The 22002-nt window shown below is 34.1% G+C and overlaps 1 protein-coding gene across 2 annotated transcripts in view; it reads right to left on the bottom strand.

The window, feature by feature from the left end:
• The window catches only part of LOC110096702 (integrin-linked protein kinase 1), a 44066-nt gene that overhangs the window by 15342 nt on the left and 6722 nt on the right, over positions 1–22002 (bottom strand). For both annotated transcript variants that reach the window (XM_020822787.2, XM_028692499.1), the window contains exons 3-5: positions 17397–17491; positions 11063–11183; positions 10893–10972 (exon numbers count right to left, since the gene is read on the bottom strand). In XM_020822787.2, coding sequence (XP_020678446.2) covers positions 10893–10972; positions 11063–11183; positions 17397–17491 — 296 coding nt within the window. The remainder of the gene's footprint in view (positions 1–10892; positions 10973–11062; positions 11184–17396; positions 17492–22002) is intronic.

Below are 22002 nucleotides of genomic sequence, written 5' to 3' on the forward strand. Positions count from 1 at the left end.
AATGAAAACAACAACTAAAGAAACACATAAAATCTAGTACGAGTGTCACTCAGGACCCAGATCTGGAGGAGCAGCAGCACCAAAGATGTTAAAATAAGTACTCATCATAAGCACGTTGGTACTAATATCATTCATTTGTTCTCTCATAAACCCCATGTCTTGAGCTTACTATACATCCTGCTGCTACATATGAGCTTCAATTTGATCAAAGTGAGTCTCTAAACGATCAAATCTTTGAACCAAATCCTGATAATTTGGTTCATTAGCAGGTGCAGCTTCAAGTTCTTCCTCAGTATCACTAATGACACGTGTTTTACTTGGTTCATCTTTATTGAAGATTGCTCTAAATGATTCGTCGTTGTAGTAGAGCGGTTCTTCAAACTCTTGATCAGGATGAACCAAATTGTATTTCTTATCCATAATGTAGGCAACTAGATGTCCTAAGGCGATGTTCTTCTTTCTTTTATGCTCGACATGACCAATTTCAAAAAGTCCATAAATATAGTCAAGGATTAATTGGGCTTCATCTATAGATTCTTTAGTCATGATCAAAAAGGTTATCATAGAAAGAAGAGGAGTAATGTTGATTCTATCACCAGCTTTAGAAATTATATAAGTTCTAAGAACATGCTGGAAGATACGAGCATTACGAACGAGACCGGATACTTTAGGCATATGCTCGTTAAAATTGATTCCTCTAATCACAGTATTAATTTCATACCATTCATAATCAGAAGTGGTGACCAAGGTATGTGCTCTAGCTCCCTCAAGTTTAAAAAGGCTCCTAAGTCAGCCTTGGTGATTTCAACTTTTTTCTTAAAGACGTAGGAACGGATTATAGAATGGTCGGAGTTGAAAGATATGTTTGCAAGGAAATAGTGGAAGGTTTCTTTGTTGTAGAGATAAACTAGGGTGAGGATAAAGCCAAACTGAGTTGAGGCAAACAAGTTCATTACCTAAAAAGTTAGTTGTTCCTGGATAAGAATTCTAGAGGGTGTGATCTTGGCGGAGACAAACCTAGGAAAGGATTCTTCATTGGCTTTAGAAAGGAAGTTCTCAGAAGAATTCTTAGGTGGACCCTTGGCTAGAATCTTTTGACGCTTGCTTGAACTTGCCATTGATAGGATTTAAGGAACGAAAAGATTTGAAAGAGAAGTGAGAGTGTGACTGTTGAGTTCAAAAGCCCGTCTATTTATTGAAAAAAATTTAATGACATCGTACCAGACTAAATCACTTTCGTCCCGTACGAATTTTAGTTCATCCCATACGAAAAAATTTCGTATGGACGACCTAATGAGTCCAAAATAAAACGGCCTTTCGTAATCACACAACTTACGAAGCGTCCTTTCGTACAGACTTTTGACCAAACTGATCATACAGACTAACACGTGTTCGTCCCTGGACGATCAGAACTTATGATCATTTTAATGACAGTTGAATTCGTCCCCCACATCGAACTGACATGTGTTTGTCCGGACGAACCAAAGGTTCGTACGTACGAAATATAACATTAAAAACTACCTTATCCGTTTAACTGACATTCAATCGTCCCGACGTTTGAAAAAAAAAGTTCATCTTGGACGATCGTGCAGACGAAGTGAAAATTAAAAATTGAAAACTGCACGCTAACGGTTCAAAATATGACAGTTTGACACACTACAAAATTCGTCCCGTATGAAAAAATTTCGTCCCGAATGATTGTCACTCAAAATTTTCAAATCATGCACTCAATCAAAACTAAAACACAAACACAACCAAAAATGCATAAAATCACAAAAACAAAACAAAATCAAATACGAAAAATCACAAACAAAAGATCAAAAACTCATAAAAAATACACAAAAATATTAACTAGAAAACACATATCAACGTTGCAGAAAATATTTTTAATTAAGCATTCAAATCAATCACACCAAGCCTTGTTCTTAATGCACTGAAAGTATCAAAGGCTAAAGGTTTTGTAAAAATATCTGCAAGTTGATTTTCAGTAGAAATATAAATTTAATTTCTCCTTTGGATACATGATTCCTTATGAAATGATGCTTTATGTCTATATGTTTGGTTCTTGAATGTTGAATAGGATTTTTAGAAATACAAATAGCACTAGTGTTATCACAATAAATTAGAATGGTGCCTATAGTTAGTCATAAATCATTCAACTGTTGTTTCAACCAAAGTACTTGTGCCACACAACTTCCTAATGCAATGTATTCAGCTTCAGCAGTAGATGGGGTTACTGAATTTTGTTTTCTACTGGACCAATAGACTAAAGAATTTTCAATAAACTGACATGTTCCGGAAGTGCTCTTTTTATCCACCCTACAACCTGCAAAGTTAGAATCTGAATAACCAATTATTTCAAATGAAGAGCTAAACTTATGATATTAAATTCCTAAGTTCTGAGTTCCTAACAGATATCTTAGAATCCTTTTTACTGCTGTCAAATGTGATTCTTTTGGATCTGATTGAAATCTAGCACACAAACAAATACTAAACATGATATCGGGCCGGCTAGCTGACAAGTAAAGATCCAATTATCCCTTTAAATTTCTTTTGATCAACAGATTTTCCCTTAGTGTCCTTATCCAACTGAACTGAGGAACTCATTGGTGTACTAACAGGTTTAGCATTGTCCATTTCATATTTTTTTGAGGATGTCCTTAACATACTTTGACTGACTAAGAAATGTACCTTCCTTAATTTGCTTAATGCAAAATCCTAGAAAGTAACTTAAATCTTTCATTAGACTCATCTCAAATTCACTACTCATTGTTTTAGAAAAATAATCACAAAGATTTTTATTTGAAGATTTAAAGATGATGGCATCCACATATATTTGTACAATGAGTAAATCCATTCCAAATCTCTTCAAAAAGAGTGTTGTATTCACATTTCCTTTTTCAAATGATCTTTCAAGTAGGAAGGTGCTCAACCTCTCATACCAAGCCCTAGGTGTCTGTTTCAATCCATATAATGCCTTTTTCAATTTGAAAATATGATTTGGTTATTTAGAATTTTCAAAACCTGGTGATTGTTCTACAATAACATCTTCTTGAATTACCCCATTTAAAAAGGCATTTTTTACATCCATTTGATACAATTTAAATTCTCTAAAACAGACAAAGGCTAGCAAAACTCTAATTGCTTCAAGTCTAGCTACAGGGGTAAAAGTCTCCTCAAAATCAATTCCTTCAATCTGATTATACCCCTTAGCAACTAATCTAGCCTTATTTTTAATGACTACTCCTGAGTCATTCATTTTATTTTTGAATACCCACTTAGTTCCAACTACACTTTGATCATTTGGTCTTGTAGTTAATTCCCAAACTTTATTTCTTATAAATTGATTTAACTCTTCTTGCATCTAATGAATACTCTATAAAATTTTCCAACACTTGAGTATCCAACAAAAATTCCTTCATCTGATTTTGGATCAAATTTTTTTAAGGCAGATTTTTTATTGTTATGTATAAACACCTTGCAACCAAAAATATGTAAATAAGACAAATTAGGTGTTCTTCTTTTTAGCAACTCATAGGGTATTTTATTTAATTTAGATCTCATATTCACCCTATTAAGAACATAACATTCAGTGCTAACCGCCTCAGCCCAAAAGTATTTAGGAAGTGAGTATTATGACAACATTGCTCGGGCTGCTTCTATTTTTTTTTTCGACTATCCCATTCTGCTGAGGGGTTCTAGGTGCAGAAAAGTTGTGATCAATTCCTTTCTCCTTACAAAAATCCTCAAATCTTTCATTTTCAAATTCTCCTCCATAATCACTTTATAAGTCATAATTTCACACTCAAGTTTTATTTGAATCCAAATCGAAAAATTTCTAAATTCCTCAAATGATTCACTCTTATGAAATAGAAATCTAACCAATGTGAATCTTGAGTAATCATCCACAATCACAAATCCGTATACCTTTTCTCCTAGACTTACAGTTCCAACTGGAACAAAAAGATCCATATGTAAAATCTCAAATGATTTACTAGTTCTAAGATTATTATTGGATTGAAAAGAGGACTTCACTTGCTTTCCTAATTGACATGCATCACAAAGGTGGTCCTTAATAAAGTCTAGTTTTGTTATACCTCTTCCTAAATTCTTTTGAGTAATTCTCCTAATGTTTTTCATACTAGAAAGACAAAATCTCCTATGCCAAAGCCATGACTCATCAGAAATAGTTTTTAAACAAAAAGCAGTAGGAGTTTCAATGCAATTTAAATCTAGCATATAAACATTGTTTACCCTTTTTCCAATCAAAACATCATTTCCATTTAGGCTTAGAATGCAGCTAGTAAGAAAAAATTTTACACAATCCTTTGTCACATAGCTGGCTTATACTTAACAAATTATGCTTTAAGCCTTCTACCAATAACATATTTTCTATATAAAAATTCTTTAGATTTCCAATCATACATGTCCCAATCACCTTCCTTGTGATGTTATCTCCAAGTGTAACACTGCCTCCACTCCTGACTTCCAGCGATATGAATTGTGCAGTATCTCCAGTCATATGCTTTGAACATCCGCTGTCCAGATACCATATGCTCTCACGAGGTCTTGTGTGAGAGCGACTCTGCAAAATTATCAAACTTTAGACCTGGGAACCCAAACAAGTTTGGGTTATCCTTTTGACAATTTATAAAGAGATGCATGTATGATATGTCTAGGTTTATGCATCTTAGGTTTCCACACTAAATAAGTTTTCTTCAAAGTACATGTGTGAGCTATGTGTCCAATCAATCCACAATTATTACATAACTTTTGGAAAAGGATTCCTAAGTCTACTACTATTGATCTATCTATGTAGGGATTGAATAAATTTAGGATACAAAATAGGATTAGTGAAATCTTCAAGTTTTGGAGGTATCCTATTATCATCGAGAGCTTTTATCTTCAAAATATAAAATGAATTCATATCTTTCAAAATCCGATTTGTATAATTAGATCTATAAAGTTTGCTCTCCGATTCATCCTTAAAATTCTTAAATTCTCTTTCAAGTTTTGTATAGGATGATTTTAAATTTTCATGATTTTTATTCAAGTCATCAAACTCATCAAGTAATTTCATGTGATTGTCATCAATCAAAGCATGATCTTTCCTAAGGATTTCATGATTCTTTTTTAGTTCTTCAAATTCTAAACTTAGACTAGCATGTATTTTCTTCATTAAGCACAGATTAGTGACTTCATCTTCCTTTTCTATCTCTGACGAGTCCGAAGCTGAGTCCGCCCAAAAAGCTCGTTGGAATTTCTTCTTGCCCTTCTTCATAAAAGGTTTCTCCTCTACCTTCTCCTTGCTAGGAGTGGCTTTGAGTTTTGGGCAATCTGTCTTTATGTGTCCAAGTTTCCTGCACTCATAGCAAATAACATCATTTGAAACCTTGGCATTTATATTAAATTTACCTTTATTCCATTGCTGGCGTCTTTTCTGCTTTCTCTTCAGAAAGCTTCTGAATTGTCTAGTCATCAATGCGATGTCGTCTTCATCCTCAGATTGTGAGTGTTACTCTCAGACTCTTCCACTTTCAGTGCTATGTTCTTCTCCTTTCGTGGTTCACCTGCATCAATCTTTCTTTGGCTAACTCCTTTGCTCGTAAGCAATAAGCGAACTAAAAAGATTGTCAATAGAGTAAATGTTTAGATCTTTAGATTCTGTAATTGCAGTAATTTTAGCATCATAAGCAATAGACAAACAACGAAGAATCTTGTTAACAATTTCAGCATTCGTTAATTTCCTACCCAATGCATGTAAAGAGGTGACTATTTATGTGAATCTTGTGTACATATCAGAAATGGATTCATTAGGTTTCATGCGAAACAATTCATAATCATGTAACAAGATATTAAGTCTACATTGCTTAACCTCATTAGTCCCCTCATAAGTTATACAAAGTCTATCCCATATGTCCTTTCCACTCTTGCAACCAGAAACCCGCATGTAGTCTTCTGATTTTAAAACATAAAAGAAACTATTCAAGCATTTGGCATTTAATTGTGCTAATTCACGTTTTTCTATTGTCCAGTCCACAAAAGCTATTTCAATCCTAATTCCGTCAACTAGTCTAGTTGGTTTTGTATACCCTTCCTGAACTAAGATCCGCATACGATGATCAAGTGACTGTAAAAATATAAACATGCATGTTTTCCAAAAATCAAAAAGTATATTGTCAAACAATGGAGGTCTAGTTATAGAGTAACCCTCATGTGTATTTTGATTTCCATATGTAGCCATCTACGTTAATCAAAAAGTTGTCTAAACTTATGATTTTGAAACTAAGCTCTGATACCACTTGTTGAAACTTGTTCAATATGAATTAGGTTGTTAAACCTAAGCTTATGTCCCAGCGGCTAACAAAGAGGGGGGCGAATTGGTAATTAAAATTTAATTCCTCTTTTAAAATTTAAAACCGAGAAAAAAAACTTTAATGAATTTTATAGAAAACGTTTTTAAACCATAATTTTGAAACAGTAAAACACAAAAATAAAAAGCAGTGAAAAAATAAAAGACGGGATTTATAGTGGTTCGGTCAAACCTGACCTACATCCACTCCCCGGAGGCACCCTCCGAGTATTGCACTATTACCACTAGTGACTCTCCTTTTGCACCCACAGCAAGGCGGAAAAGCCTTTACAAAACTCTCTTCCACCACTACCCGGTGCGGCAGAGAATCGTCATCCTTTTACACTCTTCCTAGTGTTAGCAGAGAGCCGTTCATCCTTTCACACTCTCCCGGTGTAGGCAAAGAACCTTCGTCCTTTTACACTCTCCTAGTGTGGGCAGAGAACCCTTCGTCTTTTCACACTCTCCTAGTGTGGGCAAAGAACCCTTCATCCTTTCACACTCCTAGTGTGGGCAGAGAACCCTTCGTCCTTTCATACTCTCTTAGTGTGGGTAGAGAACCCTTCGGCTGTTCACACTCTCCAAGTGTCGGCAGAGAACCGGATCTCCTTGACAGATCTTCTTCACAATAAATCTAGAATGAAGAGAGAAAAGAGTGAAGTAAACACAAATCAAAAGTAAATATTCTTACCTTTGAACACCAAGTGAAACCTTCACGCCCCAGTAGTAAGAATCCTCCTTCGAACACTTTCTCATACTCTCTCCTTGACTCTTCTTTCAATAGGCATGAAGATCAGTAGGCAAAAAGATTAAGTGACAGTCTAAATTGAACTATTTATATAAAAGAAAAGAAAAACCGTCCAAAAACTGCAAATTTTCAAGTCAACACGAAGTTGATCGTCCCGTACGATCGTGGATCGTCCTGGACGATTTTACTTAAATGTGTGGAAATGAACCAAATGTATATTGGAACGAACTGAAATCGTACCCGAGCATCGTCCCGTACGAACTAGGTTTGTCTGGTACTAACAGTTATACCATAGGTCGGTTCCCAAAAACTACAGGACGTTGCCAAAATTTGAAGAGTCGGTTCACTTCGTCCTGGGACGAATATAAGTTCGTCCGGACGAAATTTTTACAGAGAACATTTCGTCCTGGGACGAATTTGCGTTCGTCTGGACAAAAATTTTTCAGAGTACATTTCATCCTGGGACGAATTTGAGTTCGTCTGGACGAAAATTTTCCAGAGAACATTTCGTCTTGGCACAAATATGAATTTCGTCTGAATGAAAATTTTTCAGAGAACATTTCATCCTGGGACGATTAAACATACGTCCTGGACAATCAGGACTTAGAAAAATTTTCTTCAACTCTGGTTTGTTCCATTGCTCTTTAGAGGAGATAACTGACTTGATCGTCCCGTACGAATTATGTTCGTCCCGTACGATCAGTATAAATTTTTAAAGATCTCCTTAAGTGTGTGTGTTTATTCACTCAATTACAATCACTCCCTCTCAAACTTAATTCAAAGAAAAGTACAAGCTTCAATTCACAAAATCTCTCATGCTAAATTTAATTTGAAGTCTTCAGTAGTGTGGAGTTTGATTTTCCTGAAATGTTAGTTCACACAAGAGCAAAAACAAATCTTCCAAAAAGTGTTAGGAAATATCAATACATAAAACAATAATATTTGGAATCATCAAAACTATATAAGTTGCAAGAATGTAAAACATGCAAATAGCAACTCTCTTAACATCCTTTTTCTCCAATGTGTCCAATTAAAAGTCAAACTCTTCTTTAAATCTAATAGAGAAAGATCATTTCTAATATTTTCTAACCAAGTCTTTTCAGGTCTGCCTATACCTTGCTTAACATAAATAAAATCTAATACCTCTTCTTTCCTAATCGGGTCATCGGAAGGCTGCCGTTTTATGTGATCAAACCATCTAAGGCGACTCTCTCTAATCTTATCTTTTACTGGAGCTACTCCAACCTTTTCATGTATATGCTCATTCCGTATCCTATCTCTGAGGGTAAAGCCGCTCATCTGCCTGAGCATCCTCATCTCTGCCACACTTAACTTAGTATTATACTTCTCTTTTAATGGCCAACATTCGGCACTATAAAGCATTGCAGGCCTCACCACCATCTTATAGAATTTTCCCTTAACTTTGAGGGGTACTTTGTTATCACACAACAATCCCAATGCATTCCTCCACTTCAACCATCCAATTTGAATTCTACTGATAATATCCCCATCTATTTCACCATCACTCTGAACAATAGATCCTAGATATCTAAAACGTGTACTCTTATTATGACTTTATCGCCCAAAGTCACAATCCCCTCACTAGGTCTATTACTACTAAAATTACACTCCATATATTCCTTTTTAGATCTACTCAAGCGAAACCTTTAGCTCTAAAGTTTACCTCCATAATTCAAGTTTACCTTCAACTCCCTCTCTAGTCTTATCAACAAGAAAAATATCATCAGCAAAAAACATACACTAAGGTACATCATCTTGCAAATGTCTAGTGAGAACATCCATGCCTAAAGCAAAAATATATGGGCTTAAGGCTGATCCTTGATATAACCCAATCAAAATAGGAAAATACTTGGTCAAACCACCTTGTGTTTGAACACAAGTAATAGCTCCTACATACATATCTTTAATGATTTGCATATAAGCATTATTAACTCCTTTTCAAGAACGCTCCATAACACTTCTCTTGGAACTTTAACAAATGTTTTTTCTAAATCAATAAATATCATATGTATATCATCTTTATTTTCTCTATATGTTTCCATCAAACCTCTTAATCAATGTATGGCTTCCATAGTTGACTTACCCGGCATGAATCCAATTTGATTTTGAGAAACATTAGTATCATGCTGCAACCTATGCTCCATAACTCGCTCCCATAGTTTTAAAGTATGACACATTAACTTAATTCCTCTATAATTCACACAATCTTGTGTATCACATTTATTCTTAAAAATAGGAATTAACACACTCATTCTCCACTCATCTAACATCTTTTTAGTCTTTAAAACAGTATTAAAAAGTTTAGTAAGCCAAGAAATTCCTTCATCTCCTAAGCATTTCCACACCTCTATTGGAATATCATCAGGTCCAACAGCTTTTCCACACTTCATTTTCTTTAAAGCCTCTTTAACTCCGGTTTTAATAATATGCCGATAAAAACAGAAATTTTTATTTTCATTTAGGATGATAAGATCACTACAGTCAATCGTATTTTCACATTCTTCATTAAAAAGTTTAGCAAAATATCTCATCCACCTTTGTTGAATATCATTTTCTAAAAAAAGTATTTTTTGATCTTCATCCTTAATACACTTCACTTGAACTAAATCCTTACTATTATCTCTTTGTTTTGCTAACTTATACATATATCTATCTTCCTCCTTAGTATCTAATCTATTATATAAATCACTAAAAACTAAAGTATTTGCATCGCATATTACTTTCTTAGATTCCTTACGTGGCTCTTTATATCTTTCTTAATTATCAAAGTTTTTATAATTAAACTAATTTTTATAATAAATATTCTTATTTTTAATCTTATCTTGTACAATTAGATTTCACCACAAACTATTTTTACTATTAGGAGATTTTTCCTTTGAAACTCCAAGCACATCTTTTGCAATATTCTTAATATCACTAGCAACTTTTTCCCACATAGCATTAGCATCCTCATGCACAGACAAAATCTTAAGATCTAAAATATTACTCTAAAAAATATTTTTGTTAATATTCTTTAAATGCCCCCTCTAATCCTAGAATATTGTTTTACTTTATTTTTTATTTTCACCCTCTTTATCTTAAATTCCAAAACTAATAATTGATATTGGGTACATAAATTTTCACTCAGAATAACTTTACAATCTTTGCAATCGAAACGATATAATTTTCTTATAAGAAAATAGTTAATCTGAGTAGTATTATATCCATTTTTATAAATGATGAGATGCTCATTCCTTTTCTTAAATAAGGTATTAGCAATGAGCTCGATTTCGAAAAATATTAATAATTATTCAAGCCAGCTCAAGCTCGTTTACTAAACGAGCTCGATTTTGAGCTCGAGCTCGACTCGTGAGCTCGATAAGCTCGGCTCGCAAGCCCATAAACGAGTCATGCTCGAGCCAGCTCGCGAGCCGGCTCGACTCACTTACACCCCTACTTTAAACTACATTTCATGCATGAAGACCCCACCAAAGCTTGGGACCACCTCCAACAAACTCAAAATAATATTTGAAAAGCATTGAACCCAACAAATTCATGGACTTCAAGTTGAGTAGAAATACAAATGATAGCACAAAGAAGTGGCAGTAGTAGTATACTGTTCGTGGTTATCAAGCAAGTGTGCTAATTAGGACTAATTCTTTTAGAGGGAGCATGGGAGTTGAAACATAATGCCTTAATTTTTCATAGGAATGTATTGACGTCTTAGCTTCTAGACATGAATTGCCTGTATCAAACGTAGAGAAACGTGGAATAATTTGAAAAAGAGTATACCTTGCTATGTCTAGTGCAAAATTGATGGCCGTAGATGGACTGAGTGAGCCTTTTTCCTTCAGAAATTGATGGAGATCACCCTTGCATCCAAACACACAATATTTCAGATTAGCGAAGAAACATTGGCAAATACAACAGAAAACGTACAGATATTCAAGAAATATTTTTACCCCTCGTAAATACTCTGTGATTAACATCAAGGGTCGTCTGTCTGTTACTGCACCAAGGAACTGAACAATATTTGGGTGCCGCAACTTCACCAACAAATTGACCTCATGCCTGAAGTCTTGTCTGAATCAAAAAACCACAAGACTAATCAGAAAACTTCTTTTTTTTCTTTAACCAATCTTGTTTCCGTAAGAGATCTGATGGAGAAAAGTAACATGATTTTAAACATAAACTAATTTTATTTCTTAGTTATGTCATGTTCACTGTGACCTTGCCAAGAGAGTTTAGATATTTCCGGGTCAAATTTTCAAAAGGCACATTAAATTACAGCTAAGACAGTACATAGAGATTTCGGTATTATTTTATGAGGACTTTATGATATGGTTTCAAGTTTCCCATAAGTGTAAATCCCAATGTTTAAAATTGCGTAATCGAGTATTGAGGCGTTTTTTGTTCGTGAGGCAAGGCGTAAGCCTCAAGGCGTTTTGAGGCGTAAGCCTCAAAATTAAAAAATTGCGTAAACATAAAATGATAAATTTTGTATATACTAATGAGTAAATAATATATATAACATAAAAATGTACAATATATGAAGTGAAATCAAAATATCCCAGTAATAAGATAAAATGAAATAAAGTCCAACTTAAACTCCATCTTTCCCAAATCACAGTATTCTTTTCATTAACATATAATTCCAAAATTAAATAGCAATGACATATCACATAAGAACTCATAAGTCATTAGCACTGTCATCACCATGTTTAAAAATGTGCAATTAGGTATTGAGGCGTTTTTTTTTTTAAGGCGAGGTGTAAGCCTCAAGGCATTTTGAGGCGTGAGCCTTATAAGAAAAAAAATTGTGTTAAGTGAAAATAAATGTTAAAAGTAAATTTTTATATAATACTCAAATAATATGTTAAAAAACGGCGGTGGGTTAGAGGTTAAGAAAGTTGAGAGGAAGTTGTTGCGACTAGGGGGTACATGAAGTGTGATTGGGTGAGGCGTAAGCCTCACGCCAGTGAGGCGAGGCGCACCTTAAGGCGGGCCTCAACCAAGTTGAGGCGCAAGCCTCATAAAAAAAACTTGAGGCGTAAGCCTCAAGACGCTTTTCACTGGAATTGCGCAAAGGCGAGCCTCATATTGTGCAATTTTAAACCATGGTAAATCCCAATGGTTAACTACCACTCCCGACAACAAGAGGGAAGTTTCGATTACTGTTAGTTGTTAGAAGCTAAATGTTGAGCATATACTGCTAGCAAATTTGGTATAGAGTTGGAAATTTACCACTTGAACTTGAAGTGGGGAGAATGATGACATAATCAATATCCCATAGGTTTGTTATCCCGAATTGCTATGGATCCTAGTCTATCTAGTCAGTAGGGGCAGTTGACCTAACCAGATCAAGGATCCTTGTCGGCAATCATAAGTTGTTTTTGTCTAAAAGAACCTTGTGAACCTTGAACATAGCTACTATAGTGCTTTGTGTTCAATTAAGTGCACTCTATGATTCATTACTTATGATTTTAAGCTATTGTAGAACTTGTTCGCTCTGGTCATGACTTTAATTTAATGATGTCATTTTGCATAGAAATCACCTGATCTAAGGGGTCTCGATCATTGTTGTTTACCTATGGTGTCATTTTGCAATAAAATCACTTGTTAGAAGATACATGTCATGTCTTTGCTGATGAGAGATCATTTGAGAATGAATCATAGTGATATGTTCAACAAGACATTGGCTCTTTGTAAGCTAAGATTCTTGAACTTGTCAGCCTTAACAAATCTTGATTGTAGATCACTAACCACTAGCTCCCAATATCCCACTCACACAATCTCATAACCACCAACTATCCCACTCACACACAATCTCATAACCACCCTACTCACCCCCTCACATGGTACAAAAGAGAACCCAAGAGGAACCGCCCATCAAGCATTCGAACTCCCGAAGCCCCATCTCCCGCTCCGGCCTCAGTTCAAAATCAACACGCACGACTCCATCTGCTCCCTCTCTTCTCTATTCACTGCTCAAGTGAACAAGAGACGAGACCCCCAGACTGCTCTCCCCTTCTTCCTCATTTGCATGTAGGTCTCGTGCATGTGGAAGCTGCTCCAACCGAAGCCCTCTCTTGCTCGATATTCGTTCGTTGCACACTAAAGGTATAAATTTCTTCTTTGCTTGCTCAAGCAACAAGTACCATCACTTTAAAGACATGCGTTGGAGTATCTTAGATCTGGGCAGAATTGACCAATTTGAAGCCCCCACGCCATTGATCTGGGCGGGAAGATCTTTTAATTTGAAAACCACACGTCATTGATCGTTGATCTAGGTGCACTGTTGATCTTTGATACGGGCAAGAGGAACTAAAGGAAAATGCCTCCCAATCTCCCCTCGCATGGAGGGGACATTGGGAGGTTGCCGGAAATTTAAACGATAAATAAGTTACACTTAATTAAATTAAAAACAAATTTTTAAACAAAAATACATATCATTTTCTAATTCAACATCATCTCTCCCTAAATCTAAGTTATGGATGGATCTCTACTCTGTGAAAGATATGAATATCATTTACAAAGCATAACCCAACCCAATCCAATACTCATGAACCCTAGGGAACAATTTATCTTAAAATGAAAGTCATGACTAGAGCCTCTAATTACAAATTCTCAAATGCCATATGCATTAATATTAGAAATATTGGCCCATATGCAAATAGTTGTCCTCAAAAGAGTCTCCACTTGGAATCAGTTAATCTTAATCAATCGGACCACTAAGGGGATGACATGATTGAGTGTAACCCTTAAGATAATGTCAATGACGTAGATGAAGAACTCACACTTAGTCATGGTGTGATGTATGCCAGCAACCTGGCAAAATGAAATTTGATTGTACATGCATCTACAACTTCCCACTTAGTTCTAAATTAGAGACAAATCTTACAAACTTATCATCAATAATGATAATTGAATGAACATTGCTTCAACTTCTATTTTGACTAGATGAAGCTTACCCTTGAGATGCATCCATAGCCTTAAAAGATTTTCTGGAAGAATAAAATCACTATTTATATCACCCAAATATATCTTGCCCCTTTGTAATTGAACCTATCCAATTTTATATGTATGATATACTCCTCATGGATGTTAATTATGAAGTTCTAAAGGGTCCTTAACTATATGATTTGGAGATCATTCAATATGGACATTCTAACAATTATAACTTCAAAAAAAAAAAAAAAGATCATTCTTAACCCAATCAAGTCAAAGGAAGTTTCATTTGTAAAACCCAACGAGTCGTCTGCTACCACGAATCATTAAAATAGAAAGAAGAATAAGCACCAAATTCACCTATATCTAGTTCAACATATTGATTTTCCCAAAGCTAACATCTACAAGATAACTTTCCTCTAATTGGATATATTTTCTACACATTCCAGCATGTGCTCTGATCATCACATATGGTTCCAAAATATAAAGATTCGAAAATGCTGGCGGGTTAAATTTTCAAGTTACATTCTCCTCTTGAAAGGACTGGAGTCGACTTGACTTGTATTAACAAAACAAAAGCCTAATCATAAATCTAATAGGATGTTTAAATTCCTGATGATGGCCGTATTGACAGAAAATCTAAACTGGAGGGGACCCCAAACTTTTAAAATGCCTCATAAATTCTTATAAAATACATAAATTTAAAGTGACTTTAACGTCACCTCGATGATGACCATGTTAAAGAAAAATCTCAACTGGAGAGGTTAATGTTCAAATCCTATAAATTTCAAAATCTAATATTTGTTAAATCTCAAACTTATAAATGGAAATCTATCACCAAAAACTAAAAATTGAAATCGATCCACACCTCGCAAAGGTTTGGCGAAGATGATGAATTAATGGATAACTTCAGCTCACAAAAAGAAGATATCTTGTATAATATTTTACTACAATTCATTCTCAATTGATTCACCGCCACCGAGGACGTGGCACATGCCCTTTGATTGGGTGGTTTTTGCCGCAAAATAGCACCACTATATTACAATCACGGTCAAAGCCTGCATGTTCCATAATGGTTAAAAGCCCCTTTAGGATGCATCCTACAAAATATAAAACCCTATGTCAGCTAAGGTGAACTTAAATTCATCACCTTAGCAAAACATCCACTCTAGGTCTACAAGCTATTCTTGGATGAAGAAACCCATGGTTATCGATAAAATGGCTTCTGTTAGGTTGGGACGACTACCTCCTCTGACTAAGTAGACTAGGGACCATGACAGCTCGAACCGATGGAACCATGGGATCTTGATTGGGCTCTTCTTTGTCCCCCACCCCCTCTCCCCCAATCTGTTTTAAGTTTATGGTTATCATTTTCAGATCTTAATCCAAAACTCAAATTTAAAATCCCTAAAACTGTTACTACTATGTATATTGGGTATTCAATGCCTATCTCACGATTAACCTTAATCGAAAGTTCTCTCTCATTATCGAGAGAGGTAATTAACTATAAAGGCTTGCGCTTATAGGAAACCAAAACTCAAATCAAAGTTCTCACAAAATGAGGATGAAATCTCTGGGTAGTATCTTATCTAAAACCCAATCTTCCTTCTGAAAATTTTTCTGAAATTTAAATTTGTTAATACTCGCCCCGTCAAGTCAAATAAAAAAAAGAGCCGGCATAAAGAGGCCAGGGGAGGGAACAAATTTTTTCGGATCCCACAAACAAATGGTTGTAGAAAATGAATTGAATTTTACATTAAATTTGTGAGTGGTAGATTTCACTTGAATAATTTAAATTTTGAAATTGTCTTGATATTATCATATTTTACTTGAATTCAAGTCTAAAATAGTTTGCATAAGGATTTGAGAGTATTTAAAAAAAAAAAGTCCCCTCAAATCAAGTTTTTTTCACGTAATTGTCATTGGAGTATTTGAATATTTTTATTTTGGTACATTCAACCTTGTCGAAGTTGTAAACAACCAGTACAATAACAAAAGTTAAGCAACACACTAGTCCTACTAGATAAAAAAGAAGCATATTTCATAATAGTTAACATATACGATATAGCTAATTATGGACAAAGTAAAAATTGCATACAAGCAAACACAACACAAACTTGACACTACAACCATTATATGTGACAAATAATTTCAAGTCATTCAAAATCATGTTGTTGGTCCATAACAATGATTGGTCTTATCATTTAATAAAATAGTGTAATTTTCATATGCAATATTTGATAATAGCAAATAATAGCATAATAGCCTTGATATTACGTAGGGATGATTAAAAAACACCTCAAAACTTGAAATTTGCTCAAAATTTGCAAGGGAATTGATTGGACTCAAAATCAACTCAACTCAATTTTGAGTCAATTTCAAACTCCATTCTAGACTCGAAATCAATTTGAGGTTGCTATTTAACTCATTTGAATATATTTGAAGTCAACTCAAAATATATGTTTGGATAAATTATATAATTATATAATGCAAAATATGTATGACATGCATATTTATATATGTACTAAATTAAAAATCAATTTCTAGTTAATTAGGAATTGAATCATTGAGTTTAGTAGACTCGGTCCAAAATAATTTGATTTTTAGTCGACCAAAAATTGAAAAATTTTATTTCAAATTGCACTCAAGTTTCTCAAATTTAACTCAATATCACCCCTAACATCAGGTGATGCCAAAACAAATGGCACGAATTGAACAAGGTAAGGAAAGTAACATAAATTGTTTGTCACAACTTGGGCATTTTGAAATTCAGGCTGGTATGAGATCTAGATTTTGTTTTTAATAAAATTAATGTTCACTTTAAATCTCCCTATATTGACAATACTTTTCCGACAAACAAATTATATGATGCTGGTCCTTACGCCAACCTTTTAAGCTTTAAAATGTTTTTATAGAGAATAAGGTAAACGAACAGTTAGGAGGACTTACCTAGGTTACTACATCTAGAACATAGCCGAGGGGTAAACGTAATAAAGGAAAATTTCAATAAATTAAGTTTTTGATGTCGTAAAATAACTTAGATAACCCATAAGATCCAAACTTAATGGTATCAGAAATAAAACATAACAATGATAAAAGATTTCAAAATTATCCAAATAACAATAACTTTCAGATAAAGGTTCGCAGGATCTTCCATATGCTTGATAATTGCGGTCCACACATAGAGCTCAGGTAATGGGTTGCGATGACTTTACATTGACCAATCTGGTCTACAGATCATAGTGGCAAAGTTGGTCCGTATTTACATGGTCATCAAGTACTTAATATCTAAATATAATGTTTATTTCTTAAAAGTAGTGGAAGAGCATTTTTCAAAACAAAACTCACATAACCAATCTATCATCTGATAAAGCTGGAAGAATGCGTTTAACTGCTACCGGTGTCCCACGCCAAAAAGCCTTCAGAATCTCACCAAAGGACCCCTGCAAGAGTACCAGACGGACATAAAGAAGGTTCAATACAAACATCTGCAAGTCAAATGATAGTTGAGAAACAACACACTTGAGATCTACGGCATACTATAGTTTCTTTTGAAGATATTTTAACCAGATGAATGCAGATGCAGGAAATGCTTTCGTAAGAACAAACAGATCTACCTGGACATGTGAAATATAACAGAAATCTTGGAATCTCATCCCTTGCAATATTTTGAACCATAGTTTTAGACATTGACAGAAACGCCAGACCATAATAACAACAATTTCCATTTTATGGCAAACTTCGCTGCAAAGTGGTGCATATTTATTAATGTGCTAATAAAATTAGCAGCTCAAGCGAGGATAAATGTTACCTAAGAAATTCAAACTTTCCCAAGTAAGAATTTTTCTACTAGCAATATCTAGAACAAAAATATAGCACCTCTCTCTATCTATAAACATCATATTTAAATGTCTTTTTTTTTTCTAATTTAGGTTATCATCATCATAATTAGCCTTATTGACAGAAGTTCAAAAATTTATAGTCAGAAATGCAGGATGTGAGCACAGTGACGATCAGAAATGTAAGACGTGAGCATAGTGATGAACACAATGACACCCTGACTTTTAGTTCTGTTCTAGTTGTATTATTTCGTTTTTTCCAATTTATTCTATAGCATGCATATTATATTGGTGCTTATAAAAATAGCATGCATGCTCTACTGTTTTGATGACCTTGTTGAATTTGATTTACTGCAACAAGTTATTTCAATACAGCTCTTGGATTCACTCACTTAGTTCTTTTGGTTCCTTGATTAGTCCAACCTTTAGAATTGGAAGTGTATTATTGCTCATACTGCCTTGTTTTTTTTTTTCTTTGTTTAGTATTGCACGGTAGTTGTTGATTGTTTTTTTTTTTTAGCCGACCCCCACGTAGTGGGATAAAGGCTTGATGTTGTTGTTGTTGTTGTTGTAGTATTGCACGGTAGGACAATAATTGCACAAACTGATTTGCAGTTGTTTTGCATAGTGGATTTGTGCTTCATGATGCTAGTGGACTTGTGATTTGCATAGTGGTTTCTTACAATGACGTACGTGCATTTTTCCTACTTTTGACTTTCCCACTTAAGCTAGAGTTGCTGATTGTTTTTATCTTTCGACTTTGCTATCATATCTATGCTTGTAGGTAACTTCCTTCTACGTGTGGTCTCCAAAAACTCGTGCCCAACTACGTTTGGTCAAAATTTCAAAAGATAGATTAGATTGTATATAAGATTATCAAGAGATTTCATCCTCATTTTATGAAAATTTTATGATTTGGTTCCATACTTTTGATAAGTGTGACCAAATTTCAAAAGATAGATTAGATTGTATATAAGATTATCAAGAGATTTCATCCTCATTTTATGAAAATTTTATGATCTGGTTCCATACTTTTGATAAGTGTAAGCCGCTATGAATAATTACCACTCTTGATGATGAAATAGAACTTTTTTATTTAAGCGCAATCGTTAGTTGTTAAGTGCTTGCATATAGTAGCAACAAATTTGATTTTTAAGGTTGAGAAATTTACTACCGTAAACTTAAAATGTATGGTGAGGAAATTGATGAATATACCATAATTTTGTTGACCTTGGGTTGCCATGATTTCTAGTTTACTTATCAGAAGAGGCAGCCGACCCAACCTGACTGAAGAATCCTTATCGGTTATCATGAGTTGTTTCGTCTAGGGAGACATTGTAGATTTGAGGTTAATGTTTATTTAAGGGGAAAAAATTAAGCCAAACTTAGTTAACATGGAGCTTTATGCTCTATCAAGTGTATTATATGATTCACTACTGAAAGATTTATAGCCGTTGTGGAACTAGCGGGTTATGTCCATGACCATAATTTAATGATGTCATTTTTGCAGTGAAATCACCGATTAAAGGGTCCCAATCACTACCGTTTAAATGTGGTCCATTGGACGATAAACTACTAGTTAGAGGATATGTGTCATATCCTTATTGGAGAAAAATCATTTGAGAGTGAACATAGTGATACGCTTGATAAGACATTGATTTTTAATGAGTTAAAGTTATTTTATCACCCTCAATACAAGTAAGGAGCCGACTACAGAGAGGAGAAAAAGAAGATGAGGGAAAAACAGGAAGGTTATGGATTGATTTCAAGCAAGAAAATACGTCTATTTATTACAATTGTGATATTTTTCCACTTCGCAAACAAATACCGCAAAGAAAAAAAAAATTATATCTATAATAAAAACCTAAATAAGTTCAAACTAATAATATTTTCTACAAAAATTATTGTCTTTTGTATTTAAATTTAAATAAAATTATATTCAAAACTCTTGTATTCTAGATTTTGATCTAACAATCCAACTCTTAGTTAATGCTCTCTCTCATATAATGTTCAAATTGTGATCAGATTGTTCCTTTACATAAAACTTGAATTTACATAATTCTTTACATAATATAATATTATTAGATGATAAATTAATATTAAATTATTATTTTTATTGAAATTTGGCTTTACTTACCCTTTACATTTATATATCCCTCTTTCTCTTCATGTGAGGATGTTCAAAAGTGAAAACTCCAGCAATCATTTCATTAATCTTTCCTTCTTTACCTGCTAAAGCTTGAGAGGAGAAACTTTCATCTTCATTCCAAGAGCTCTTTTAATTTGCAAGATCAAATTCTTTGTTGGAAAACTTCAACGCACTAAATCGTTCCAACTTCAACGCACTAAATAGTGTAAATTTCTTGGAGTTATTGAGTTTTCTTTCTTCCTATAAATATTTGGTGATATCCTCAATCTCAATTGTATGATCACAGAATAACCACCTATGATAATTATCCTCTTCAATCTAAATAGTAGGATTAGAGAATCATCACCTACAATAATTTCCATGGATAAATCAGACTATTAAAATGTTAACGAACACAATCTCTTCAATCCTTTCATTTTCTAAAATCCAAATTGTGACGAAAGCTTCTAATAGGCTTTTTTGAAGTAGAAGGTCAAATTGACTAGCCCCTTCATGATCTAGCTATGGATCATCGTCATATCCAACACAAGGTTAACTATAAAGTTTCAATTTATCACTTTTAAATATTTATCCAAAAAATTAAAACTAGCCATCCCTTTTGTCCTTTAGAAAATTTCTAAAATAATTTCAATTAATTTGTTGACTCTTTATGAACATGGTGTACAGATTTAACATCAAATGGAATTAGAAGTATTATTTGACTCCTTCGCGTCATGTCTAGCCATGTCTACTGTTCATGATCAATTTTTTTATTTAGACTTTGATATGTGTAAGATTATGACAGCTCATCATCGTTAGACTTTGATATGTGTAAGATTATGGCATTACCTCATCTTCAATAGACTACAACCATTGCCCTTATAACATATTCATTCTTCGATATATCCTTTCTAACTTGGAAGAAATCTGTCTTAACATTCTCATTTTTGTTATACTTAACTTGGATATCAATAATTTTTTTAATTGCTAACTTGGCTCCATCTAACATAGTTAGCTTAATTGTAGTTTTTATAAAATTTATTTTTTGCAAGAGGATGTACCTTGGTGTATGCTTTTTGCTGATAATATTGTTCTTGTTGATAAGACTAGAGAGGGAGTTGAAAGTAAACTTGAATTATGGAGGTCAACATTAGAGACTAAAGGTTTTCGCTTGAGTAGATCTAAAACGGAATATATGGAGTATAATTTTAGTAGTAATAGACATAGTGAGAGGATTGTGACTTTGGGCGATCAAGCCATTAATAAGAGTACATGTTTTAGATATCTTGGATTTATTGTTCAGAGTGATGGTGAAATAGATGGGGATATTATCAACAGAATTCAAGTTGGATGGTTGAAGTGAAAGAATTCATCGGGCTTGTTGTGTGATAGAAAAGTACCCCTCAAACTTAAGGGAAAATTCTATAAGATGGTAGTGAGGCCTGCAATGCTTTATGGTACTAAATGTTGGCCATTAAAAGAGAAGCATAATATTAAGTTAAGTGTGGCAGAGATGAGGATGCTCAGGTGAATGAGTGGCTTTACCTTGTCATGAACAAACAATAAAAATAATAAAAAGCAAAACAAAATAATTTGTTGACTTAATATACCTCATATTAGTCAAATTTGGAAAATATGTTCAACATCTATTTTTTGGATAAATATCTGGAAGTTCTGTCTCCAACCAAAATAACCTTCCTATGCTTGTATTCCCTCTATATTGGGAGAATGAGGTTCCACCCTTTCATGCTTTGATTTTCTCCATTGCTTTAGTCATCCTTTTGTGATAGGTAATACTTGAGTTTGCAAGTAACCCTAAGGGAAATGCTTGAGTTCGCAAGCAAACCTAGCAGAAATTGGTGGAAACAACGAGAAATCTTGCTGATTTCAGAGATAAATCAGTAATACGAAGCAGAAATTTCAGAAAAACTGGAAAGAAACAAGGAAACTTCTTCTATTCAATCCACGAACAAGAAACGCAATACAA

Source organism: Dendrobium catenatum, unplaced genomic scaffold (assembly GCF_001605985.2).
Source record: "Dendrobium catenatum unplaced genomic scaffold, ASM160598v2 fragScaff_scaffold_156, whole genome shotgun sequence".
Classification (NCBI taxonomy): domain Eukaryota; kingdom Viridiplantae; phylum Streptophyta; class Magnoliopsida; order Asparagales; family Orchidaceae; genus Dendrobium; species Dendrobium catenatum.